This window comes from Delphinus delphis, chromosome 8 (genome assembly GCF_949987515.2).
Source record: "Delphinus delphis chromosome 8, mDelDel1.2, whole genome shotgun sequence".
In the NCBI taxonomy this organism is placed as follows: Eukaryota; Metazoa; Chordata; class Mammalia; order Artiodactyla; family Delphinidae; genus Delphinus; species Delphinus delphis.
In genome coordinates, this window is record NC_082690.1 from 60,702,263 (window position 1) to 60,729,859 (window position 27,597).

Genomic DNA, 27,597 nt, shown 5'->3' on the forward strand with positions numbered 1-27,597 from the left:
GCAGAGAGGTCAGACTCCTTCCTCTTGTTGCCAGCCCTGCCCAGAGGATCCCTGGACCTGAAAGAATACTGCTTTGGTTAGGATCAGGGTGGGGGCAGGGGAGTAGGAGAAGGTGAGATCAGGGTAATTATAGGACAGATCAAAGGGACTCTAGATACCTGTGAGCATGTTATTCCCCTGAGAGTTAGGAGAGATGGGAAGTAGTGGAAGTTCAAACAGACTGTTGATGGGTCTGTAGATAACAGAGTAAAAGATAACAGAACAAGTTACAGATTCTTAAGAGTTTGCCCAGCTCTTTGATTTTGATGGTGTGCAGGTGAGACATGGGCTCTGGAAAGCTCTACCTGGGTCTGTGGTCAGAGGAGGGTCCTGGGCCAGAGAGGATGCTTCTAGGGCCACAGGCAGGGCGAACAACATATTGTCTTAAGGTTCCAGGCCAACCTTCCTGCTCTTCCATTTCTCTTTCTTGGAGTGAGAGAAGATGGACTTGGGATCCCAATGGGAAGGCTGCCCTTGATGTGTCTCCAGTAGACTAAGTGCTAGCCCAGTCTTCTCTTTAATTCATCAAACCTTTCTGAGCTCCTACTACAGAAAGTGCCAGTGCTCATGCTACACTATGATAAGGTATAATAAGGTGAGCCAGGGTCCTCTTTTTAAGGAGAAACCTTCCAGTCTATGGGCAGAGAGCATGGTGTTTGTGAGAACCATTTTTAAGCGGGGTCTAACCCTCCAGCCATAGGCCAGCCTAGATGACCGTTCTCTACATGAAGGTTAAAGAGATCTATAAGACACAGTATCTGTCCTTCAAGAACCTGTTTTCTGCTTGGAGAGACAAGCGTAACATCCATTCACTAAAGAAGTATTTATGGAACACCTGCAGTGCTCAAGAGTGTATGCATGAAGCAATCTGAGAACACAAAAGACTATGTAAGAGAAAATGTTAACTAATTTGATGTGGACTAGACAGTACTAGAATGCAGAGAGGAAAGGGAGATCAGTGGAAATCAGACTTCTTGAGTTGTAAAGAATGGGTAAAACATAGATAAATAAAAGGAAGAAATAGTGAAGCCATGATATCACATAGAGAAGAGAGTAAAAGCCTTGGAGTTGAACAGACTAGCTCAGTCATTGACTACCAGTATGACCTGAAACAAGCTACATAACCTAAGTGCCAGCTGCTTCATTTAGTAAATAAGAATAATAATAATAACAGCCCTGTATGATTCTTTCAAGGAAAATAATTGTAAAGTTCCTTGCACAGTACCTGGCACATAGTAAGTGCTCAGTAAATGGAAGCCATTATTTTCTTATTACTTAAAGAGTTTTTTATATATATATGTGTGTGTATTATATTAATATGTATATAAATATATTTTTTAAATATATTTTTTAATTTTTTGCTGCATTGCACGGCACGTGAGATCATAGTTCCTGAACAAGGGATCGAACCCATGCCCCCTGCAGTGGAAGCACAGAGTCTTAACCACTGTACCCCCAGTGGTTTCTGCTTGGAGAGACAAGTGTAACATCCATTCACTAAAGAACTTCACTCTTGGGAAGTCCCCCAAGAGTTATATATTTATGTAAGACTCTTCGTCCTGGGATATTAGCCTTCAGAACTCACCTGTGACCCTTCACTGAGTATGAAATGGGCTCCTTTCAGTGAGCTAGACATATTCTTCAGTATTAGTGTAAGAGGTGATTCTGGCCTTGGTTAGAGTGGCATCAAGAAGAGGAAAGGGCACAATAATAAATTTATTACCATTTATTGCATCCTTACTACATCAGGCAATGTGCTCAGTTCTTTACATTTTTTAGTGTAACAGTTTTATTGAGATTTAATTTACATACTATATAGTTTACTCATTTAAAGTGCATAATTCAGTGGTTTATAGTATATTCACAAGATTTGTGCCACCATCACCACAATCAATTTTAGAACATTTTCATCACCCTGTAAAGAAACCCCATACCCATTATCAATCATTCTCCACATCTCTCAACTCTCCCTAGCTCTAGACAACCACTAATCTACTACTTTCTGTTTCCATAGGTTTGCCCATTCTGGACACTTCATATAAATGGAATCATACAATATGTGATCTTTTGTGGCTGAATTCTTTTTGACTTAGCATGTTTTCAGGGTTCATTCAAGTTGTAGCATGTATCAATACTTCATTCCTTTTTCTTAGCTGAATAATATTCCATTGATGGCTGTACTACATTTAGTTTATCCGTTCATCAATTGAGAGTCATTTCAGTTGTTTTGACTTTTGCTATCATGAATAATGCTGCTGTGAATGTTTGTGTACAAGTTTTTGTGTGAACATAATGTTTTCAGTTTTCTTGGGTTTATATCTAGGAATAGAATTCCTGGGTCATATAGTAACTCTATGTTTAACCTTTTGAGGAACTACCAGGCTTTTCCAAAGAGGCTGCATCATTTTAAATTCCCACCAGCCATGTATGAGGGTTCCAGGTTCTCTTCATCCTCACCAACACTTATTATTGCCTATCTTTTTCACTTTAGCCATCCTAGTGGATATGAAGTGGTATCTCATTGTGGTTTTGATTTGCATTTGATGGCTAATGATGTTGGGCACCTTTTCATGTGCTTTTAGGCCATTGTGTGTCTTCTTTGGAGAAATATCTACTCAGATTCTTTGTCCATTTTTTAATTGGATTTGCCATTGAATCTTATGAGATAGGTGATGATATCTATCTTGCAGATGAGAAAAGAGATTCTCAGCGATGTTAATTTGATCAAAGTCATACAGTGAGTTTTGCTTACCAGTCTGACTGGCTCTGACCTTTATGCTCTTCCTAATACACAGTGCTGCCTACTGAGGATTCATGGTAGGATCACCAGGGTCATCTCATGGAGGGGGGTCTCTCCAGCAGGAAGGGAGGAGTTGGAAGTCTATTTGGAGACATTAGGACCAAGTAGGAGAGCCTCTGAAAGTCAAACAGAGGAATATGGATATATTACAAGTTCCAGGACAGCAGAGGACATGTTAATTTAAAAATCACCATTTCCTAGACGCAGCCATTTCCTGTGCCCTTCACTATATCACATCATTTCAATTTTCACAACAACCCAATTCAAAGATATTAATGCTTCTATTTTACCAGTGAGCAATTTGAAGCTCAGAGGGATGAAATAATTTTCTAGAGTCACCAGGATTAGAATCCAGGTCTTTCCAGCTCAATATTCTGAACTCTTTCCCTTCAGAGATACTTGGTAAAAGATAGATTCTTTTGATGTTATTTGCAGCATTTATAAGATCTTGAGGGCAGAGCCTGTTCATATCGCCATGGCCCAGCCCATGGAAATTACGTAACACTTTGCTGGATAAACAAGGAAAAAGGCTAGAGTATATGCTATAGAAAGACCTAATTCCAGTTGGATTTTGGCAGGGAGAGGAGGTTTGAGTGAGATATTGGATGTCTCCAGTATCCCAAGACTTGGTGTCCTGGGGGCTTTGCTCTAACTTTCTAAACATGGGCCTTGGGAAGAACATTCTGGTGCCTAGACATCCTTGGCTTCCTTAGAGCAGATCAGGCATTTGGAAGTGGGATGGGTTTGGCCAGCCTTGCATCTTTCTTGTGTTCATGACAAGATTAGAATGGGAAGGACCCTCAGAGACCAGACCCTCAGAGACTAGTCCAGTGCTGCTCAGAGTTTTCTGTGAGGAGCAACACAAAGGGCTTTTTCAGCTCTGCATTTCCAGGCCCTGCCTATTGAATCTAAATTGCTGAAGCAAGGGCCCAAGAATCAACTGTTTTTTTTTTTTTCTTACAAGTTACCCATGTGATTCTGTTGCCATTAAAGTTTAAGAGCCACTGATGTGAAGAAACTCCTCTACTTTAAAAATAGGGGATCTGAGGGGCTTCCCTGGTGGCGCAGTGGTTGAGAGTCCGCCTGCCGATGCAGAGGACACGTGTTCGTGCCCCGGTCCGGGAAGATCCCACATGCTGCGGAGAGGCTGGGCCCGTGAGCCATGGCCGCTGGGCCTGCGCGTCCAGAGCCTGTGCTCCACAATGGGAGAGCCCACAACAGTGAGAGGCCTATGTACCGCAAAAAAAATAAAAAATAAAAAAATAAGGGATCTGGGACATGGAGGGATTGAGATACATATCAAGTTTAGTGAAAGCCATTTTTGAACCCAGTTCACTTTTCTTCTGGTCTATTGTTTTTGCTGTTCCCCATGCTGCTTAATTCATCAACAAAAACCACTGCCTGCGCATAGCTTTCAGGATACAGTCCAAACCCCTCTCAGGATCAGGCCTCTGCCTGCCTGGGCAACCTCATCTGTGCCCACTGCTCCACCTGCCTTCACTCAGCATTCCAAGTTTGCTGAAGAACTCCCAGTTTCTTGTATGGGCAGGTAATGCAGCCTTCACCCTCTGTCCTTTGCAAGCACCACTTCCTTTCCTGGAACACTCTTCTCTACCTCATCTTCCAGTTAGTTTTTCTGGGAGATTCCTCCCCAAGCCACGTGACATGTGCCCTGTCTTTGCTGCCATCAGACAGTTTGCGCACATGCCTTTCATAGCACTCACTGTGCTGAGGTGCTCAGTAGTGGTGTGCTCCAGGGCAGGGGGTGAATGAAGGCTCCTGTGTGCTCATTGCTAAAGATACGTGAAATACTGAAGTGATGCTGGGTGAGATACATACAGAAAATGTTATGAACTAGTTTCTGTCATCCATGAGGAAATTAGGGAGTCAGAAGGGAAATTTTAACACAAGAAAGTATTACAAAAGCTGTTATAAGACGATCAATAAGTAAGTGGTAAATGGATACACACAATCAACATGATAGGCATCCAGGGCAGAGCAGGGAGGAAAGGACTTCCTAGAAGAGGAGGCCTTGAATTGGGCTTTAAAGAACAGTTAGGATTTGGAGAGGAAGGAGGATCATCCAGGCTGTGGAAGGAAATAAAGAGCCTTGCCCTCCCCAGAGACGGTCTCTTGGTGACCCAGCACAGAGAGTCTCCCTCTTGCCCCATTCCTTGGCTGAAGATAAACACAAGAGGCAGAGCCGACAGTGCCCGCAGAAGTTGAGGCAGCTTGCCGATGCTGGCAGTAGGAGTGAGGATTTAACGAGGTGGTAGATACACAACACCTTGTGGGGAGGGAGCTGTGAGCCCAGAGGCTTCTTCCTGGAGACTCTTGGTAAGAATTTAGCTTAGTCCCTGAGATTCAAGCCAGGTCCGCTGATGCTGGGGTATGTGAGGCTTGAGCCTGTGGGCACTGGCGAAGCTGTGCAATATGGATGATGGAGCCAAATGGGCTCAGGACCTAGTCCTGGTCCACCACCAATTAGCAATCCAAGTTGGGCAGGCCATCCAACCTCTTTACCTCTGTCTCCTCTGTTCAGTGGAATAATATTTGACCTATCTGTCCTAGGTTGACCTGGGGTGAGGAAACAATTGCATTGAAGCGCTCTCTAAACCGTAAAGTGCTGCACAAATGTAAGAGGTTATCCTTGTGTTTGTCAGGTTAGTTCTAAAGGTTCCCTCTCATGGAGACATGCTCATGTTTTTAAAGGCACTGCTACACACTCCATGACATTAGATGGCATAAGTTCCTGGGTGTGGCGGGTAGAGGCTGAGCCTGAAGGAGAGACTTTTAGCTAGGGTTACCTTTCCTCCACACAAGGCAATGATAATAAAGCTTTTGTTATCTGGAGACCACCCATTTTGCCCCACATGCCTTTTTTCAGTCTCCTCCAGTAGTCTTAGCAATATGAGGACAGAAGCCATGTCTGATTCACTTCTGCATCCCCAGTGCCCACCCCAGGGGAGAAAACAGCATTACTAAATGTTTGTGGTAATGTTTTTAAAAATCTGTTATCAGATTTTATTCTCATAATACTTAAATATTTAGTATTCCTTAAATTACTGCTTGTTGTGCCCATTTTACAGATAGAAGAACTTAGTAAGTGGCAGAGCTAAGATTCAGGACTGTGTGACTCCTTTACCTTAAATTACTGTTTCTTATTGTGGGAGGCAGTGGTTTGTTTTGTTTTGTTTAGTTTTGTTCTGCAGTTTCAGAAGTGCTGAGTAGTGGCCTAGCTATAGGAAGGGCTTTGGGGACAACTTTCACCTCTGCTAACTCCTTGGCACTGCTAAGTGCAGGGAATCCTGCAGAGTGTACATCAGGTGCACACCTGCCTCGGCACTCAGACTGACCCTGGCCACGGCACCGTGCCATAGACTTTGCAACATCAAAAGGCAGAGGTGGGAGCAGAAGGATAACAAAGTAATGCTTTGTCATTCTTCCTGTGGCCACAAGGGTGAAGGGACAGGAATGGCTGGCCTGGAGGGGAAGCAGGAGCCTGAGCCCATCTCCCCCTGTGCTGGAGACAGGCTGGTAGATGTCTTTGGGGAGGGGATGGTTCACTGGCTGAGGACCAGCTGTAAACGCCAGGCCTCAAAAGACCACGGTGGTGGCCAGCTGGTGAGCCAGCCTTGGATGAGTCACTTTAGCTTCTGTGGGTTTGCTTCTGCTTTCTCTGTGAGAGCAAGTGAGAACATGAGGGTGCATGCTGCACACACCTCCTTCCCACCTTTAGTCTTTTTTTTTTTTTTTTTTTTTTAAAGAGAAGAGTATGAGATCTAATGATCTGGGGGGTTCAGCAAGATATCCTGGGTCAGGGCTTCTAAAACTGGGCGATGAGGGGAAAAGAGCTTACTGTTAAGAGCATGAAATGGGCCTAGCTGACCTGGACTGGGTCCTAGCTCCACCGCTGACTGACTGTGGCACCCTGCTGAACTTCAGCTTCCCCATCTATAAAATGGGGAGAGTGAACTTCCACCTCACAGGGTCGTTCTGAAATAAATAAGTAAATGAAGTGCTTTACAGATTGTTATGCACAACCCAGTTCCAAAGAGTGTTCCATGGAACACCAGTACTGCAGGATTTTAACAAGGGTTGGGTGGAAAGAGGCTGTCAGACATAAAACTGCTGAGTAATGCCAAATTAAACAGATGGTTCTTACTCACAACTGTGCCTTTTGGAGGGGAAAAGTGCATGCAGGGTTCCCCAAACCTCTTTTCACAGAGAGAATACACTTTTGGAAGCACAAGACTAGACAGTAAGGATAATAGCCGACATTGACTAAGAGGTACTGTTAGGCCCTGTTCCAAGCCCCTTTACTCACAGTGTCTCATTCAATCCTTACAATATCCCATGAGAGGGCACTGTTACCATCTCTGCATACAGGTAAAGAAACTTGGCATGGAGAGGTTAGGTGAGTTACCCAAGATTACACAGTCAGTAAATTCAGAACTGGGACCCAAACACAAGTGGTCTGGCTCCAGAGCTCACTTTTTTAACAGCTGCACTCTACTTCCTCTACTAAATACTGCTGGCTGGCACTATTATTATTATTCCCAACACAAGGTAATATTAGGGCCTTATTTATGTATTAGGTATGCATTTGCTGATTCAACAAGTATTTGTTAAGCACATATTTATGGTCAGACACTGTACTGGGCACTGGGATACAACTGTGGGGAAGACAGTCACACTTCCTGTCCTTATTGTGCTTTTGGTCTAGTGGGGAATGTAGTCAAGTAAACAGATGATTGCAATGGAGTGGGTAATAAATACCATAATTGGGAAATGCCTAAAGTGCTAGGGAAGCTCTTGGGAGGAGTAACTACCTCAAACTCAGCAAGAATCACTAGAGGAAATGACTTTTAATCAGAGGCCTAAAAGTGAATTGGAGTTAGTCAGTTGAAGGCATGGGAGAGGGGGAAATGTTCCAGGCTGTGGAATAGTATTTGCAAAATCCAAGAGGCAAGAAAGAGCATTAGGAAGGGGATGGTAAGTGATGAGACCTCAGAGGGGAGCAGGGGCCCTCTTCATGGACATTCCTTATTAGCTGGGCTGTGACACTGCCACTCTGCTGATGTTTGTCCCTGAACCAAATAGACCAGCTGTGTCCCTTGAGTTCATCTACTTTTTTATGGTAGGCACCCTGTGTATAGCTCTGTCTTGCACTCGTGAAACAGTGTTATAATTTGTCCATTCAGTGGTCTGATTCTTGGATTAGACTGTTAACTTCTTAGAGTCAAGAAGTGTGTCTTATTAGTATATCTCCAGAAGCTACCATGCATTGGTGTTCATTAATGATATATTTTGAATGAATGATATATTTTCTTTGTAAAATGGATTATACCCTTTCTGCTTTCTTGAACCAGCTATCACTTTTCGTCAGGTTCATCATTATATCTAGCAGTTAATGATGTCCTACGTGGCAATTCAGTGGTGCCCTAGGGGCTCTTGAGGCACTGTATTCTGTGGCTTCCTCTTTCAGCTTTATATTGTGCTGTTCTTTTCCCTCCCTGCCCGGTCAGCACTTGATTGTAATCAGCGTACTTGATTCTGAAGACTTCTCCCTAACCTTCTAGTTTGCTTCTTCTAATCTGCAGTGGGCTGGAAACAAGATCCCTTACCATGATTTGATGAGACTGTTCATGACCAAGAGTTAATCTGTGAGTTAGATCCTAAAGGGCTCTTATGAGAAAAATGCAGATGCCATTGCACAACGGACTTACACGTTAGCTAATCAGAGGCCTTCTTCCTGTTTTCCCTGCTCCAGGAAAGGTCAGATAACTCCAGGGGTGGGGGTCATCAGTCAGGAGAGCCTCTGACTGCTACAGAAGAGCTGATGGACCATTGATTCACCATACCACAAGAAAGTGTGGTCTGTTCCCCAGTTACACACTCCAACAACTTCATTTTGACCAAACATTTGAAATGCTTCCACCTAAGTAAGCTTATCCGGTATTAGCTACAAACCTCAGGCTGATCTTTGTTAGGGCAAGTTCCACAGAGAGTGTGCTGGCACCTTCACTTGAGCAGGGAAAGAAGAGGGAGTAGGAGCCAAGGCTGGGACCAGAACATCTGGGATCTGGGCTCTGATTCCCTCATTTGCAAAATGAGAGTGACAGCATGCTGTGATGGGGAAAAAGGGTGAGGACTCAGATTAGACCTGGGTTCTAATCCTCACTTAACCACTTATTAGCTCTATGATCTCTGTGCTTTAGCTTTCATCTATAAAATGGGAATTATAATGCCTACTATATAAGGTAGTTAGGAGAATTAAATAGATTGTGTGAAATGACCATGTCGGCCAGAGTAGAGGAAGGTCAGTAAGTGAAATCTATTAGGATTAGGAAAAGGCATGACAGTCTTCTTGCTTTTGGGACTTTAAATAGCAAGTTCAGTTTTGTAGGAGGGGAAAATGCATAGATTCCATTCCAAGACAGCTTGGAAAAGAATGGTTTCAGAATTGTCTGGTGCTTTTGACTACATAGGCAAGGTTATGAATTACACGCCTTTATCCAGTGGGAGGTAGGAGGAGCCTGCCCTCTGCAGGCCCTATGCCCTGGACTCGGGGAGGAGTGGGTACAGGTAGGTAGGAACCAAATTCCTCCTCCAATGAACTAAGCTCAGGAGGGAACATAAGGCAAGAACTCCAATAATTTCTGCATGAGGCAGAAAGAAACCCCATCACCTAAGCAGCATAGGTATCGTTCCACGGGGGCTCAGTTCCCAAGGGAGGGCCCAGAGGTTGGGTAGCCTTCCAAATATTGTCCAGAGTGGGACCATTCAGGACAAAAAGCAAAAGTCATGACTGTCCCAGGTGAACAAGGACATGTTTGGTCACCTAACCTAGAGTGATGCAACTGGTTTTAGGTTCTTTTGTATCAATTTGGAGAGAGAGACTCACTAATATTAGCACTAGAGTGAGCCTGGGGGTTTTTGGTTCTTTGACACATGAAATGCTTATTCTTCCTACCTTCAAAAACAATGTTCACAGTACATTTATTAAGGGAAAAAAAGCAGATTACAAAATTGCAATGTAGTAAATTCCAGTTTTGTAGGATATATATGCAGGTATAGCTATACCTATAGATATAGATGTAGATATAGATATCAGAGGACATGTAACAAAATACTAAATGCAGTTTCTCAAGTTGCAGAGATAATGATGCTTTTTCTTCTTTGTACTTTCAAATTTTTAATGGCTTTTATAAATTTTAAAAGTTCTTTACGAAATATTAAATACTCACTAGATTGTAGACGTCTTCAGAGCACAGAGGAGGTATGTTACTGTTCTGCTAAGAACAGCCTCTGTCTCTTTCCTGACTTGTCCCATGTCTTTTTTCTTTTTTTTTTTTTAATTTATTTTTGGCTGCATTTGGTCTTTGCTGCTGTGCATGAGCTTTCTCTAGTTGCAGCGAGTGGGGGCTGCTCTTCGTTGTGGTGCACGGGCTTCTCATTGCAGTGGCTTCTCCCGTTGCAGAGCATGGGCTCTAGGCGCGCAGGCTTCAGTAGTTGCAGCACGCGGGCTCAGTACTTGTGGCTCGCGGGCTCCAGAGCCATGGGCTCAGTAGTTGCGGTGCACGGGCCCAGCTGCTCTGCGGCATGTGTGATCTTCCCGGACCAGGGCTCGAACCCGTGTCCCCTGCATTGGTAGGCGGATTCTTAACCACTGTGCCACCAGGGAAGTCCCTTGTCCCGAGTCTTACCCTAGCCTTCTTTTCTTCACCTGGATAACTTCTCTTCACCCTTCAAGACTGTCCTCTTTTGAGATCCTCTCCATGCCCAAATTGAGCTAAGCTCCCTTCTGGCTTTCTATATCATCCCGTTATACCTATAATGGCATTTATCTCAATACTGTAAACATCTGTCTACTGTCTGCCTCCTTTGTCAGATTAGGTCAGGGACCATGTCTGATTCATTTCCGTGTCCCCAAGTGAATCCTATCAACATAATGGATGTCAGTAAACATTTGTGGATGGGCTCTGTTTTACCTCCTCTTTCCCAGCACAGATGGCCAGGCACATAGTAGGTGCCATTATATGTTTAGTAAGTAGGTAGATGAGTGAATGAGGGAATTAAAACGCCAAGAGAAAGAAGACGAGGTTGGCAGCTCATGGCATTTGTTGCTAATGGATTTGTGTTGCTGTCCCTCTAGTCCTGGTCACCCGAGAGGATGACTTCAGCAACCGGCTGAACAACCGTGCCAGCTTCAAGGGCTGCACAGCCCTGCACTATGCTGTCCTTGCCGACGACTACCGCACCGTCAGGGAGCTGCTTGGTGGAGGTGAGGTCATGGGTGAATGGGGCGGGGCGGGGGGGCAGGGAAAGAGGGTAAGGACTTAGCAACCTTTCTACCCTGGAAATACCATGCTTCCCCAGAGCCTTGTTACCCTCTTAGAGCTGGAAATGCCTCGAGGGTGCCTGCACTTCATGAGAGTGGCCGTGTGCATGTGTGATATGCCCTCATGTGGCTGGAGTGCATTCTTTGCCTGTGATTGTGTGAGGTACCATGCCATCCTGCCTGTCTGCACATGCTCTGAGAGTTTTCTTGATTGTTGCTCTCCTCCAAAGTGTCCTGTCTTCTTCCCTGTGACCTCCAGAGCAGGGCTGGTGGACCAAGGGGGAGACCCTTCAAATCTCTACTAACCCCAGTCTCAAAGACATCTTCCTTGATCCCACCTCCACCCCAGTCTAAATTAGGCTCCTTCCGTTACTCTGGGTCATGGTACCCTACTCTTTTCTGTCATCGCACTTGCTGCAATCTGGAATTGTTTTTGTGTGTTCAGTAGCCTTTTCTCTAACCTGACTCTGAGCTCCCTGAAAGCAAAGGCAAGAACCATGGCTGATTCATTCCCAGCACCTGGTAAAGTACCTGGCACACAGTAAGCACTCAGTAACTCTTTGTTGAATGATTGAATACCCTTCCTTTAGAGAGCATTGATTTAATTGGAGGGTTAATACATACCATCCCCAGACTCAGGCTAGTCTGGTCCTGTCCAGGCCCGCTACAGAGTTACCTGCCACCCTGTCAGATGCCTCCCCCGCAGTCACTTTCCCTCATCCCACTCCAGCCTCTCCTTGGAATAGGGAGGGAAGCATCTTGCCAGGATGTGTGGTGCCCAGGCCCCAGAGTGAGTAAGGCATTGACTGCCTTTTTATGCCCTCACTTACACTTCTTAAAGGTTTAGGGACCCTCTCTTGGGCCTGGACGCCAGGGTATTCCTTGTCAGTGGTCATTCTTCATAGAACCTGGGAGCTAGAAGGATCCTCAGAAGTCCTCTGGGTTACCCTGATTGCCTGACTTCTCTTCTCCTGGCAGAAACCTCTCCAACAGCTGGCTGACTGGCATTTCCTTGGATTCTCTCAGGGACTCAGGGAATCCTACTTCTTCCCTAGGAGTCCATTCCATTTTAGTTCTTCTCTGACTGGTTGAAATAGATTCTTTTAAATGAGGTGTGATTTTCTTCTCTGTATCTTCTGCCACCTGTCCTTTGCAGCCAATCACTTTTTCAAAACCCAGTCTTCAACGAAAGTTCTTTAAGTCCCAGAGCCTTTGCCTCCCTGGCCCAACCTCCCCAGATCATTTTCTAGTCCTTGTCATGTGATTGGACTGGAAGGATTTCTCAGTAACCCTCAAATCCTGCCACCTTCCATCAGCCCCAGCCGTACTCACTTAAGACTCAGGCCTGGCCCATATCCCCAGCCTACAAGGGACCTACCTGCCCCAGAGCAGCCAGAGTGTGCCTTGATCTGGGGCATGTACATTGTGAGGCGCAGGACTGCTCACAGATGTGGTGACGGCGCCTGGGATGACTGATGCTTTTGGAGCAAGAACTCATTGCTCTCAGAAGCAGAGACTTAGAAAATGTCCCCAAGCAAGATGCTACTCACTTTGTACTTTGGAAAGCTCTCCAACGAGACATCTGTAGCTAGGAGTTGCAGTGTTCACCATGGAGCTTCTCTCTGCCATGCCTTAAAATCAATCAATACCCCCAGCTATTGTCCAGTGGTTTACATTCCCTGCTTCCCCTCAGCCCCTAAGCAGACAGGGAATTCACGCTAAAAAGAGTCCTTCTCCCCAGCCTTCCAGATCGAACACCTTTGAAATGAAGAAACACAGGCCTTTTATGAAGCACCCCTCCACACTCACCCCCCAGGCCAAGGCTGGCCCTTTGAGCAATTCCAGGGGCATGGTTCTTGCTTGTTGACTTGGAACAGATGCCCTTAGCCCCCACCTTTACAGTTCACCCACCTGCCTTTTTACCCAGAATCCATTTACACCCCCTGCCCTAGCCTCCCAGCCTCAAGGGCCAAAACCATTAACCCACTTATTTCTCCCTTCCTGACCTGAACAAGTGGCCATCACTCAGGGCCTGCAGGCTTGCCAACTTCTGACCTCCCTCCCCCCTTGACCTCTCTTGGTCTGCTTGTGTGTGTGACCAGCCAACCGAGAGGCAGGATCCTGCTCCGTTGTCCTAGGGGCTCTTGTCAGTGACATTTCCGAAGTTTTCTGACCTCAGCTGACCTCCTCCAGAAGGTTTCAGGGAATACAGGCCCTGCCTTCCTGACCATCCAGCTTTTTTAGCCTATATTTGCCACCGGCTTTGCTACAGCACCTTAGAGGCTTTCTCTGTGAGATCCAAGGCAGGTTTAGACACAGGGCCAGCCTGTGCTCACGAGGTCAACACCGAACCCTTGTCCTTGAAATTGCTTAGTCCACAGGGATTTAGGGCCCCCAGATCTTAGAGGGTTAGAGCTAGAGGGGGCAACCACGCTTGCCCTCTGATCAGCAGTCCCCACGTGAGAGCTGGGGGTGGGGGGTGGTCCAGGCAGCAGCATCAGTCTGGTAATGTGGGAAGTTCTCTGACCTCTTAAGAGGCAGCATGGAGTAATAAAAAGGACTTTAGGCTTCAGAGTCAGACCAACCTGGGTTTGAATCCCAGCTTCCCCAGCTACTAGCTCTGTTGGCTTGGACATGTTACTTTAACTCTCTAAGCCTCAGTTTTCTTGTCTGTAAAGTAACACCTGGGAAATATCACAGTGATTAGTGAGCATAAGGATTAGTGATGACATCTATAAAAGCTCCTAGTACAGGTAGGTGCTCCACGATTGTATAAAGAAATCAAACTCTCACCTGGCAGCTGTAATCCCATTCCTCCCCCATGAAACCTGTACTCCTACCTAATGGCTTCTTAATTCTGTTTCTGCCCCTCAGCTTCCCCACCTTGCCTAAAACACCATCGTGTTCCCTCTCTTCTCAGCTAGATCCTCAGACTCTTCAAGGATCTACCTCTAAGGAAGCCTCTCCAGGTGGTCTGGTCTACTCTGATAGCACCGCCTCTGAACTCTTCAGTGTTGGGCTGGGTGCTTAGCACAGAAAGGCCCTTCTTCATCTTTGGGAGACCCTGAAACATAGTGAAAAGAACGCAGTCTTGGGGATCAGACAGACCTGTAGTGTGTCTGATCTCAGCTCTGTAGTGTGACTCTGGGTAAGCCAGTTGCCATCTTTGAGATGGACCTCAGGGCATCCTAAGATGGATCTGGCAAACTGTCCCTGACCCTGAGAGAGGCTCAGACTGGTAGAGGAGACAGACATGGAAACAGGCAGTGACAGCAGGCAGATGCTCGAGCAGGGTCCTGGACAAGGGGCTGTGGGGATACCGAGGAGGAAATACCTGCTTCTGCCTGGTGAGCAGGGAGGTGGAATCAGTTACAGAAAGCTTCCCAGAGGATGGTGTGCTTCAGCCTTATCAGGGAGAGTAATAGGAGTTTGCCAGATGGATTTCTGTGGAAGAGTTCTGAGTTCAGTAGTGCCAGTTTTCTACCCCCAGCCTCCACAGAAAAGTGGGTGCACTGGCTTCTGTGGTTTTCACCTCTGAAGATGCTGCTTCTGCCTGGGTTGCTGGCTTATGAGCAGGCAGGCTCTGCTTCAGTACTTGACTGCCAAGTACAAGAAAAGGTTGGAGGAATGAAGGAAGGGCAGGACAACTGAGAAGACAAGTAATTAGAGAAGATGGGGGCCTCCTTCCTCAAGCCCCCGGAGCTGACTCATCCCAGTAGTTCCGAGGCTGTTTAGGTGCTTTTGCAGCTTTTTCCTCCCAGGGATGTGATCCCACTGCCAGATTGATTTTCCTAAAACATATCTCTTGTCACGCAGCCTTTCTCAACCAGGGTTCCTTGGAAAATTAAGCTCTAATGTTTTAAGGCGTCTGTTGCACACAAGGAATTAATTTCTCTCCCAGGCATCTAAAGTGGTACGAGTTATGTACCATTCTTGAGAGAATTGAGAAAATCATTACTCAAATAATTTCCCAGTTGTGGTTCAAAGGAGAAACCCCAGGTGAGAAAGACCACAAAGAGGGAGCATAAACTGTGGAGTTAGGATCTGAATCCAGCCCTGCCCTTAATAGCTGTGTGTCCTGGCTAAGCTGTGACCGCTCTGCAGTTCTCTTTCCTCGTATGGAAATAGGAGCATGCCACCTACCATCTAAGGTTTTGTAGGATTGGGCGTGGGTAGGTTCTACAGAGTAAGCACTCTACATATAATATCTGTTATTAACTTGAAAAGCACCCAGTGCTCATGTATTTTTTTAAAAAAAAAGGAATCCTACTCATCCTACTTTGTTAACCTGGTTTTAGAGTTGTTCTAGTCTGACCCTCACTTAGCTTTTTTTCCCACTGCTGCCCTAATACTCCAGCTACAGCGTAACGTCGCTTCTGTGTTCCTACCTCAGTGCCTTTACTCATGCAGGTCTTTCTGCCTCTCATTTCCCTTCAAGACTTTGTTTCTCAGCCTAGTGGAATGCTTTCTACCAGCCAGTCTGCAGCTCTCATGCCACCTCCCTTCTAAAGTCTTCCCTGTTCCCTGTGATTTGGGTCCAGTCCCCGCTGCTAGACTGAGGTCATTTGAGGGCCTTACTTTCCCTGCCTCCTTTGCCACAATGCCCTGCACATAGTTTAGTACATATTTGGGTGTGCCGGAATCTCCAGAGCCACTGTAAATTTGGATGCCACTGGAGATGTGGTGTCTTTGCTTCCTGGCCCACTTGCTCTGAGTGTCATAATATATCTGGCTTTTTAGAGCTTCATGTATGAAGCTATCTTCCTTCTTTTAGTCACAGTGCCCCTGCCTTTTCAGCCACTAGTGCTCATCACCTCAGAAACACTGGGCTTTATGAAACCTAATAGCATCTTCCCCAGGGCTTCCCTTAGCCTCTTTCCTACCTACTTTCTTGCCCTTCCATGTCCCTCTGCCCAAGTACAGGGCTCAGTTGTCAGTGTTAACCAGCTGTCCTTAAATTCCCAACCATTGCCGCCTGAGGCAAGGAAGCTTTCCAGTGCTGATATCTTCCCTTTAACAGCCTGTTATTTTGTTGTCGGGGCTAGAAACTTAGAGCTCCATTCCTTGTTCCACTTCACTGTCTGCCCATCTGGCTGCAGTGCCAGATGTTAAGGGGATTGGTTTTGCCCCAGGCTGTCCTCTATGGAAATGTCACCCTCTGATTCTTGCCAGCAGTGCAGGGAAGGGGGATGAGCCCTGGGCTGAAGATCAGACCTTCTGGCTCTGCCACCAGCAAACCCTATCTGCTTTAGGCAAAACCTTTCTCCTCCATAGTAAAATGGAGAAATTAGTGTGGCTGATTCCAAGGACCCCTTACAGCTCCCGCATACGGTACTATGTAACCCTGGGCGAGTCTTCTTACTTATTTTTCAAGCACTTATTGAGCATCTCTCCTGTCATAGGCACCCATGTGCCTAGGCACCTGGGTAATAAAAGATGATCCAGACATGGTCTTTACCCTTAAGGAACTCATAGGTCAGTGAGGAAATCAGACATTTTAGCAAAAAATTGCTATCTGATGTATTAATGGAGATGTATAGAAGGTGCTGATGGATCACAAAGAAAAGACCTTTTAAATCTCTGGGGAGAGCAGGGAAAGCATGGTATAGGAGATGGTGTTTACACTAAGTCTTAAAGGATGCATGTGAGTTTACTGGGTGGATGAGGAAGAAAGGCAGAGGAAACAGCATGTTCAGAGGTATGGAGTAGAAAGCAGCATACTTTATTCAGTACACGGCAGGTAGTTCAGAAGAGCTGAATTTATGGGGTATGAATTGAAGGATGGAAAGCAGGAACCAATAATGAAGGCCTGTAACATAAGATCTGCTAAGGACATAAAACTTTATCCTCCAGTGAGAAACCATTAAGATTAAGGGTTGGGAAGGATCAGATTTATGTTTAATGTGAAAGATGGTTTAGAAGTTTCAAAAATGTGTATCAGTAGTTGAATGGATAAATAAATTATGGACACGCAATGGAATAATAGAATGAACAAACGAACGAATGAACTCTTGCTATATACAAGACTTGGATGAATCTCAACAACCTAGCATTTCTGGACACAAGCCAGACATGGAAGAGTACTAACTATATGACTGGACTGTAATATATAAAGTTCAAAATAGACAAATCACCCAATGTGTAAGAAGTCAGGATGGTGGTTACCCTCAAGAGGGTAGGTAGTGACTGGGGAAGGGCACATGAGGGCTTCAGAGGTGCATAATGTTCTGCTTCTTTATCTAGGTGCTAGTTATGCATCCACCTTGTGAAAATTCTTTGAGCTGTATCCTTATGCCTTCTTTGTACTTTTCTGTATATATGTTATACTTGAAAGAAACATTAGAGAAAATAGGGGAAAAATATATTAGGAGGGGCATGATTGGAGAAAGGGAAAATATTTCATTTGAAAGCTATTTTAATTGTCTAGGTGAGACCTACAGCAAGGCAGTTGCAGTGAGAAAGGAGAGAAAGATTGATCCCAGAAAGATTTAGGAGTAGAATCATTAGGATCAGATGGTGAGAGAGAAGGAGTAGTCAAGATCAGGTCCAGATCCTGGACTGGATGGCCGAGTAGATGGTATGTGCTTGTACTGAGGTAAGGAATACTGGAAGGAGGTATGGGTGGATTGGATGTGCAGAGGAATGACCAGTTCGGTTTTGAACATTTTCTTCCTCCCTCCTTCCCACTTTTAGATTCCATGGTCCAGTGTTCTAACTATTCCCTTGCTTCTCTCTCCCTTCTTTGTAACCACCTGATGAAACACTAGCCCTAGTTAAACCCAATTTCTTTTTACTTCATGTCTGTATCTGAAGAGCTGAGTATTGCTGGAGGAAAAAATACCACACAACCATGCTAACTTGACTCACTTTACATTTATGTCCGTGAATTTCAGACACTCAATACTGCCAGCCACCCCACTACACTTCTTGAGTAAAATCACAGTCTTGTTCTGGATCACGAACACTTTTATATACCTTCTTTCTCCTCAAACCTCCAGCACTCGCCTTCCCCAACTCCCAAACTAATGATCTCACTTCACACTTCATAGAGAAAATAAATTGCAGTCATAAGGAAACTACCTTATCTTCCCACCACCACTTCCACCAGCCTACCTGCATCTATACTCCTGTATGCTGCCTTCCTTCTCTGCAATGGAAGAAGTTCCTAAGATCACCTCTGCTTTTGGTCTCAGACTCCTATTTCCTCTCTCTTTCTCAATTACTTTGCTCCTCCGGTGATCCCCTGTCTTTCCTACATTATCCTTTTTCTCCTTTCTGCTGGCTCATTCCCATCGGCATAAAAATATGCCTTAATATCACCCATCTTAAACAACAAAGCAAACTAAAAACTTCCCTTGACCCCCATATCTACCTCCAGCTGCCACCTCATTTCTCTGCATCCCTTCATGGTTAAAAGTCCTCAAAAAGAAATGATAGCTAGCCACTTAATTCACTTCTCCGACTCCAGTTGTTTCCTCAGTCTCAGTGCCATCATGGCCAAAATACACTTCTATTTTTCTCCCAAAATTGGTATCCCCCAAGTCTTCTCCATCTCAATAAATGATAACTGTCATTTACCTAGTTTTCGGGCCACAAATCTTAGAGTTATCCTTGAATTCTCTTTCTTCCTTACACTGCCTATCAAGTCCTTCAGTAAGTCCTGTCAGCTGTACCTCTAAAGTACATCTTGAACCATCCCTTTTTTGCCTCTAGTCAAACTCTAGTCCCAGTTCAGGACCACGATGCAGTTCTCCTGGATGATCACCACAGCTTCCTGGCTAGTCTCACCATTTCCACTTGTGTCTCCATGAATCCATCCTCCACAAAACTGCCAGGAGGATCTTTTTAAAATATAAACCCTGTCTTTCTGCTATTTAAAATCTTCTGTTGGCATACCAGTGAAATCAAAATGAAATCCAAATCCTTTACCAGAGCCTACAAGGCTCTATGTTATCTAGACCCTTCCTGTCTCTGTGACCTCATCTCTAGCCACTCCCTCACCCCGCTTGTTCACAGTTCTTCAGTGACACTGACCTTCTTTCGCCCTTCAGGCACACTGAGCTCCTTTCCATCTCGGGACCTCTGTACCAACCTCTCCCAGTGATGGGAACACTCTCCCCCTTGGGAATTCAGATCTCAACTCAAATGCCCCTTCCTCAGAGAGGCCTTCCTGACCACCCTAGTAAAATAGCTCCCCCGGTCACTTTTTTTTTTTAATTAATTTATTTTATTTTTGGCTGCGTTGGGTCTTTGTTGCTGTGCACGAGCTTTCTCTAGCTGCAGCGAGCGGGGGCTCCTCTTCGTTGTGGTGTGCGGGCTTTTCATTGCGGTGACTTCTCTTGTTGCGGAGTACGGGCTCTAGGCGCCCGGGCTTCAGTTGTTGTGACACGTAGGCTCAGTAGTTGTGGCGCACGGGCTTAGTTGCTCTGCAGCATGTGGGATCTTCCCGGACCAGGGCTCGAACCCGTGTCCCCTGCATTGGCAGGAGGATTCTTAACCACTGCACCACCAGGGAAGCCCCCCAGTCACTTTCTGTCATATTACCTTATTTTATCTTCTTCATGGTACTTATCAGTCCCTAAAATGATCATGTTTGTTTGCATGTTTATCATCTGTCTCTCCCCACCACTAGGATGTAAGCCTTGTAATCACAAAGACCTTGTCTCTTTATTTCACTGCCATATTCACGGCTCCTAGGAAAAAACCTCACAGCTGGCATATAGTAGGTGACTAATAAATAGCTGTTGACCAGCCGGGGAACCTGTGGGACACTCTTGTAGAGATGTGAGGCAGGCAGTTGGACAATGAGTCTGAAGCTCAGGAGAGAAAGGTCTGTAAGTTGGGCGTGAAGATTCGAGAGTTGTCAGTCTCTTGGGGGTGGTAGAAGCTGGCTTAGTCTGAGTTGTCCATGGAAAGTTGTAGAGCTAAAGAGGCCCAAGGACACAACTGAGAGAACCTACATTTCAGATGTGAGCATGAGAAGAGGAGCCAGTGCAAGAGATTCAAGGAAACAGGGAAAAGGAGAAGCAGAAGAGAGTGGGGAAGGGGTTGCTTTAAGGCAGTGCTTCTCAAACTATCTGAAAAACCTGTCTTCTGCAGGTTTTCTTTTTTGTAAAATATGATTAAAACAAATTATTAGAAAAAATATATTTTGAAAGGGCATATAAAATACAGGCCCAAATTTGTCATTAGGTTCAACAGACAAAATTACTCTTAAGTTGCTATAAAAGTTTCCAGACACTTACTCTCATTTACTGTGCTTGTCTCACCGATGACTAATAACCAAGTTCACAGACCAGCACAAGTATGTGGACTACACTTTAAGCATCATTGCTCTAATGGTACTCCTGGGCAAGAGGGGAAGACAAATGAGCAGAACATAGCCTCTGCCCTCAAGTAGCTTAAAGTCCAGTGGGGTAAACAGTTTGGGATAGACAGACACACTGCATGGCAGAGATATCAAAGCAATGCCATTAGGATGCAGGCACTGGGGACCATGATCTGCCCCAGCTCTGCCACCATCTCACCCTTGTAGGGCCTCTGGCAGATCACAGCCCCTCTGTGGCATCACTTTTTTCATCTGTATGGTGAAGAAATCATGTCAGATGATTGGATGATAAGTTTTCTTCTGGTTGTTTGGACACAGAGCTAAAAACCCTCCATGCCAGCAGTTTTCTGTGGGAGCATTGGGGAGTGACTTCTAATGGGTGCAGGGTTTCTTTTGGGGGTGATGAAGGTATTCTAAAATCAGATTATGGTGATGGTCGCACAACTCTGTAAACATACTTTAAAAAAAAACCATTAAATTGTATACTTTAAATAGGTGAGCTTTATAGTATATAACGCTATTTTAAACAAAAAGAAAGAAAATCCTCCATGCCACTCAAAACCAGAAAAGATTGGCTTAGATGGGTAACTGGTTGCAGGCTGTAAAGCCAGTTGGTCCCATAGCTAATGTGGTGTATAGGAGGGGCCCCTCTGTTGTATATAAAAGTTTCTTTTTAAAGAATACTATTAAAAACTTACCTGTAGGGCTTCCCTGGTGGCGCAGTGGTTGAGAGTCCGCCTGCCGATGCAGGGGACACAGGTTCGTGCTCCGGTCCGGGAAGATCCCACATGCCACGGAGCGGCTAGGCCCGTGAGCCATGGCTGCTGAGCCTGCGCATCCGGAGCCTGTGCTCCGCAACGGGAGAGGCCACAACAGTGAGAGGCCCGTGTACCGCAAAAAAAAAAATAATAATAAATACAAAAAAAAAAAACTTACCTGTAAAACTTTCTCTTGCCCGTACTGGTCTTTTTTATTGATTTCCAGTATTACCTTAACAAGTATAGCACTCCTCCTTTTTTTTTTTTGGCCGCTTCACGCAGCTTGCGAGATCTTAGTTCCCTGACAAGGGATCGAACCTGCGCCCTTGGCAGTGAAAGTGTGGAATCCTAATCACTGGACTGCCAGGGAATTCCTGCACTCCCCATTCTTATGAAGCTTTAAGTCTGGCAGGGTATAGACATTAGGCAAATAATCACAAAATTATTAGGTAATTACCATGGAGAGAAGTAGTATTAATGAAAAGTAAAGGGTACTAGGAGAGTGTAATGGAGACCTAATCTAGTCTGAAGAAGGTGAGGGAGGTCTTCCCTGAGCAAATAGCATATACATGGAGACCTGAAGTGTAGATGTTAGCCTGTCACTTGACTTGAGAAAAGCCTGTGGAGAGTGATGGCCGTTAGTCATCCAGAAGGACCCAGCAGTCCAGTCAGGAGCATTTTGGGGAATGGAGGAATTCTGTGGTATTACTGCAGTTCATATGGTAGGTCAGGGCTAAAAGGGGCCCTCAGTGACCCTGAGTCCTGTCCTCTGCCCTTGGCCTATTCAGTGCAGAATGATGAACTGTCCTTGCTGTCCCCAGGGAAAGGTGTTTCTGTATCCCAGATCCTATGGACATAGAGGAGTCACTGCATAGTTGAGTTAGAGATGAGAGCGCCTGGGCACCAGAGCCCCAAGCTCTCCAGAGCCACCTGCCATCCAGGCACCCGCATTTCATCAAGGCTTTAATCGGCTCCAAGCAGTCCTCAGATGAGCCTGGCTGGTATCCGGCATGAGCTCATCACCGCCAACAGTGGCAGCTGGAGGCCAAGACTCCCTTGGGTGAGGGAGAGGTCAGCGTCAGTTGGGCCAGGTCTGTTCTGCGTTCTGTGCTTTCCTCCACCTGCACTGGGCCTGGAAACATCTGAGTAGGATTCCGATTTCCCAAGGCAGGGCCAACTGCCCTTTGCCAGCCCACTCGTGCCCCTCCAGTGAATGTGCTCTTGGGCAGGATGCACAGAGAAAGGGCAGCACTGTGTTTTAAGAAGGGGAACATCAGTCTGAAGGTCAGAGCCTGCAAAATAGCAACAGAGGCCCATCCCAGGGTCAGATGGGTCAGAACTGAGGTCCCCTTCCCAAAAAGAGTTTGCTTCTAGTATTCACATGCTCTCTTCCTCTACACAGAGGCCTAGAAGTGTCCCAGGGAGAACACAGCAGAGGTGCTCTCTGTAGGTTGATCCTACAGACTCCTTCCTGAACATCATTTTGGAAATGAATTCTTTTAAGTGTAGCAGAAGAAAGGAGCCTGCTACTTCAGGAATCCTTCAGAAACTCCCTTTGAAGTAATGAACCCTGTGCAGTGGGAAGTGCTGACTGGGCGTCCGGTGACCTGCACTAACTTGACCTTGTGGTGGGCCCTTGAATAAGTCCCTTTCCCCTCACTGGGCCTCATTATCCCCATCTATAAAATTAGTTGGTCTAAGTTGGTGATTATTAGTTGGCGATCTCAAAGCTCCCTTCCGTTTTCAAATTTTGTGATTCTGATGAATAATTGCTCTTTGATTTATCTAACTGCAAATCTAAGTATTCATATTTATTCAGCAACTATTAATTATTTTCCTGCAGCTGACCACTGGCATCCCTCTTCTAGGTTCCTCTGCTCTTAAAGCAGCCTGTATAATTTCTTTATCTCACTTACCACAGCATGTAGCTATTCAGTTATCTGATTAATAGATCTCACCTTCATTACACAAGGTAGGGTCTGGATCTGCAGGGCTTACATCCCCAGCACCTCGCACTATCCTTAGCACATGTAGATGCTCACTGAATGTTTGCTAAGTTCATGTATAAATGGGCACTAGGCATTACAGGAATAGAAAGAAAAGATACAGGCCCTTCCTTCAGACTACACCCTGTAGAGTGCTGGTTTGGTGAAAAGGCCCAGACACAAAGCACACTGAAAACACCATGACAGTAGGTAACAGGACTAAAGTAAATGTAAGCAAAGGTCAGAAAAAACAGTATCATGAATGAGGTGAGGAGGGGAATGATGAGTGTTGGCATTGTAGAAAGCTTCATGGAGGAGGGCGCCTAGAGGCAGATCCTGAAGGACAGGCAGAATTCAAACCAGCGGGAGGAGGAGGGAAGCTTGTCAGGTGTGGGAGGTGCAGAGATGAGCCTTGCATGTTCAAGACCTGGAAGAAACTGGCCACCTATCGGATGGTGGGTAGGGAGGCCTGAGTGTGGAGGGCCTTGCGGGTGAGCCAGAGGACTTGTACTCAACTTTGAAGTCAGTAGATAGCCCCTGAAGTGATTGTCTATTGTTGGCTTGTTTAGCAACTGTAGTGATTTTTACTTCAAAAAAAGGTAGAAAATAAAAATTTCAAGAAGTACCAGAGGATGTATAGTGAGAAGGAAGTCTGCCTTCCACATGCCTGGTCTTCCTCCTCAGAGGCAACCACTGTAGCTTTTCCTATGTATCCTCCTTAATGCTGCTGTAAACAGATTATCACAAATTTAGCAGCTTAAAACAAACCAAATTTATTATCTTATAGTCCTGGAGATAAGTCTGAAATGAATCTCACTGGACGAAAATCAAGGTGTCAGCAGAGTTGCGTTCCTTTTTGGAGACTCAGAATCTGTTTTCTTGCCTTTTCCAGCTTCTTGAGGCAGCCTACATTCCTTGTCTCAGTCCCCTTCCATCCTCAAGCCAGCCACAGTCCCTCGAGTCTTTCTCACATTTCATCACGCTGACAGTGACTCTTCTACTTCCCTCTTTTACTTGTAAAGGACCCTTGTGATTACATTGGGCCCACCTGGATAATCCAGGATACTCTTTCCATCTCAAAGTCACTGATAAGAAACCTTAATTCCCCGTTGCCAAGTTAACTTTATATATTCACAGGTTCCAGGGATTAGAACGTGGACATAATTGGGGGCCATTATTTTACCTACCACACTATCAGAGATATTTTATAAATGTTTTATTTTTCTTCCTGTTTTTGAATAGTTAATAGTTTTGAATAGTTAACTTGTACACAGTACAAAATTCAAAAGGGTTTTCAGTGAAAAGTCTTATTCCCACCCCATCTCTAACCCAAGTATTGTCCAGTTTCTCCACTGTATCATTATTAGTTTTTCCCTTGAAATTAATAGTCTATGGGGAGACATTTTGAAGGCCATGCAACTATCCTTTTCATCAAAATTTCCCCCCTAGACTTAGCATCCACTGATGGTTCTTTCCTGAATAAATCTTTATATGATGGTTGCAAAATGAATATTTTACATCTTTCCCAACTCCAGTGCTCACTCCACAGTTGACCAGTCAGCACCTGGCATTCTATGGTCAACAAGAACCCCTTTTCTCCCATTTATCTCTTTATTGTCAAAATGTGCTTGTGGATACTCTTGCTTTAATGTTCTAGAATTAATTACTGACCTTAGTTGTTACATTGGTGCTAAAATTGTCTCAGATTTGGCCAGGGTGCCATACCCCCATCTTTTTTTTTTTAATTTCCATATTTTCTGGCATAGCAAGATGTTTCAGTCTTACCTTGGATCCACCTTGCCATTGCCCTGGAATCAGCCATTTCTCTGAAAGCTCTACAACTTTTTAGTGGGCAGTTGTATTAGAGACTGAAACATGAGTAATAGGTGTGCTTATTACACACATGCATATACATATACACACATATATGCATATGCACATACCTGTTTTAGAGGTCCTGAGAACACTGATACCTCCCATTCCAGTCCATTGTTACAGCATTCTTCCTTGTCTTCACACATTTCATATTTCTATGCCCCTTCTTCTGTAGTGAGAATTCTGGCTGCAAACAGCACTGGTACCTGTACTCATTTGCTTAATCCTATAATACATCTAAAACAATCTTTAGACCTACTTCAGCTAAACCACTATAGGAAACAAACTACTAAAAGAGTTCAGGTCAGAATTTGTTTACAGTTCTCACAGCTACTCCATCCAAGGCTAAGGGTATATAGTCAAATACTGGTTCCTCAGTTACTTAGGTGGGTGTTTTAACCCTTCAGGGTGTTTATGTTGTTCGTTTGAAATACAGTTGGGTTAATTTTTTCAATATTCTTTCAGTTTTAGGATTTTTCTCCTCTACCTCTCCTTGTTTTAATTTTGTTGTTTGAACATGTAGAACATTAACGTTTTTCTAAAAACTGTACAAAAAGGTATACTCAGAGAAGTAAAACTCCCTCCTGCGTCCCTTTCAACTTTTTTCTGCTCTCTTTAGTAAGCCCTGAGCCCTTGTAGATAACCAGTTTTGATTGTTTTCTGGTTTATTCTTCCTGTATTTCTTCGTATAAGCAAATATATGTGTGTTTTCTTATTTCTCCTTTTTCCTACATAAAAGCATACTATATATGCTCTTCTGAAGTTTGCTTTTTTTTACTTAACCATATTTCCTAAAATTCACTCGGTATCATTTCACAGAAATCTTCCTTATTTTTTACAGCTGCATAGTAACCCATTGTGTGTATGTGCTATATATCCTATGCTTGATTTCCATTATTTTACAATTACAAATAATGCTATGTGAATAACCTCTTGCCACATACATTTGGGGACTGTGGGAGGTGCGTCTCTACAGTAAAGTTCTAGAAGTGGTATTGCTGGGTCAAAGGATAAATGTATGCCCTTGGTTAATATTGCAAATTTCTCCTCCATAGAAGTTGTGCCATTTTGCAGTCCCACTAGTAATGTATGAAAGTGGCTGTTTTCTCACAGCCTTGTCAACATCGTATATTGCCAAGCTTTTGAATTTTTGCCAGTCTAATAGGTGAGATACAGTATTTTGGTATAGTTTTAGTTTGATTCTCTTATTATGACTGAAGTGAGCATCATTTCAAATGTTAAGAGTCATTTTTTCTCCATTTGTCAATTGCCTATTCATGTCTTTTGCCCATTTTTCTCTAGGACTTTTGGTCTTTGTTTTCCTCTTGATTTTTAAAAGTTCTTTGTATGTTAAGAATATTAGCTATTTATCTGTGATATATATTGCAGATATTTTCTCCCATTTTGGATTGATATGGTTTTAATACTTCTCATATAGTCCTAAATGTACAGCCAGGACTGAGAACCACTGGGATAGTTTGTGCAAATTGGAACTATTTCTTTTTAAAGGAGAATGGATACAGAGAGAAAGGGACAGGGGCTGAGGACTCAGCCTTGGGTGTCACCCATGACTTGGGATAGAAGAATGGACAGGAACCTGCAAAGGAGACAAAGATTTAGGTATTGTGTATCATATAAATCAAAGTAGAAAAGAATCCAAAGGGGGCAGGATTGGTCAGCATCATTGGTTACTACAGCCATGGGCAGAGGAAGAAGAGGTTTCTGGGTGTGGGTGGTAATGAGGTCCATACCCTTACCTCCCAATACCACTTCATCCCTTCTCGTTCAGGCTGAGAGAAGATGCCCCGGATCTCTGTGAGTGATTTTGTTCAGCATTATTACCAGGGACTACAGGAGGCCTCTCCTGACAAACACATTGAAGGAACATAGCTCAGTTGCATCATAACTAGGGCATAATTATTCAGTCAGCAAATATTTATTAAATTCCCACTGAGTGCCAGGTACTGTTCTGGGCATGGGCTATCACAATAAACCCTCATTTTTAATGTGCTTCTCTCTCACCACTTTCTAAAAAGTTGGAGGTTTCCTTTACCCAAGTCCATCCATCTGGTTTGTCATGAAGCTTCAACTCTGAGACAGACTTGGTAAAGTCCTTAGAATTAATTAGGGAAAAGCACTTTTGAGAAACAGTGGAATCATTAGCACCAGCAAGAAGCTCTGGGTTGAAAATGGTCCTCTTGGTATAGATTTCAAGTCTATTCCCCGTCTTCTCCTTTTCCTAATCTCCCCACTACCCTTCCACTTATACTTTCAGTGACTATTGCCTGGTGACTGTGGTTGGGTATGAAGGAAGGAGTATTAACTGGAAGAGTCCGTTTGGCAGTGGCTCCTGGTTTTTTGTTTGTTTGTTTGTTTCAGATTTTTTTGGCAACAGTTTTATGAGGGAGATGAGTAATTCCTTTCAACCTTGATGGGGGGTTGAAAAATAGACATCAGTGGTGAACAGT

At 44.6% G+C, this 27,597-nt stretch overlaps 1 protein-coding gene across 3 annotated transcripts in view; it reads left to right on the top strand.

The window, feature by feature from the left end:
- The window catches only part of CLPB (ClpB family mitochondrial disaggregase), a 153,490-nt gene that overhangs the window by 65,224 nt on the left and 60,669 nt on the right, over positions 1 to 27,597 (top strand). For all 3 annotated transcript variants that reach the window (XM_060018328.1, XM_060018330.1, XM_060018329.1), the window contains one exon: positions 10,998 to 11,126. In XM_060018328.1, coding sequence (XP_059874311.1) covers positions 10,998 to 11,126 — 129 coding nt within the window. The remainder of the gene's footprint in view (positions 1 to 10,997; positions 11,127 to 27,597) is intronic.